Genomic DNA, 224 nt, shown 5'->3' with positions numbered 1-224 from the left:
CCTTTACGCTCTGACCCGCCCACCCCCTCCTTGCGGCGCTCTGGCTCCTTCTAGCTCCACGCTTGGGCGCGGGCCTGCGCACCGCTTCCCGGGTCCGAACCGCGCCTCCCCGCCCAAGCCTAAACCCCTCCTTCACCTCTCAGTCGGAGCCACGCCACACGACCCGAACCCGCCTCCCGGGGGCGGAGCTGCACCAGGTGCGGACCCGGGGCGTGGGGGGCGGC

The 224-nt window shown here is 73.7% G+C and overlaps 1 protein-coding gene across 1 annotated transcript in view; it reads left to right on the top strand.

The window, feature by feature from the left end:
* TMEM87B (transmembrane protein 87B) overlaps window positions 1-224 on the top strand; it is a 47,086-nt gene that overhangs the window by 761 nt on the left and 46,101 nt on the right. The window contains exon 2 of the mRNA XM_077773497.1: window positions 55-197. Within this exon, the coding sequence (XP_077629623.1) occupies window positions 55-197 (143 nt within the window). The remainder of the gene's footprint in view (window positions 1-54; window positions 198-224) is intronic.

Source organism: Crocuta crocuta, unplaced genomic scaffold (genome assembly GCF_008692635.1).
Source record: "Crocuta crocuta isolate KB4526 unplaced genomic scaffold, BGI_CrCroc_1.0 scaffold67, whole genome shotgun sequence".
NCBI lineage: Eukaryota > Metazoa > Chordata > Mammalia > Carnivora > Hyaenidae > Crocuta > Crocuta crocuta.
Note: the sequence above shows the minus strand (reverse complement) of the source record. Positions and strands in the feature narration are given on the sequence as shown.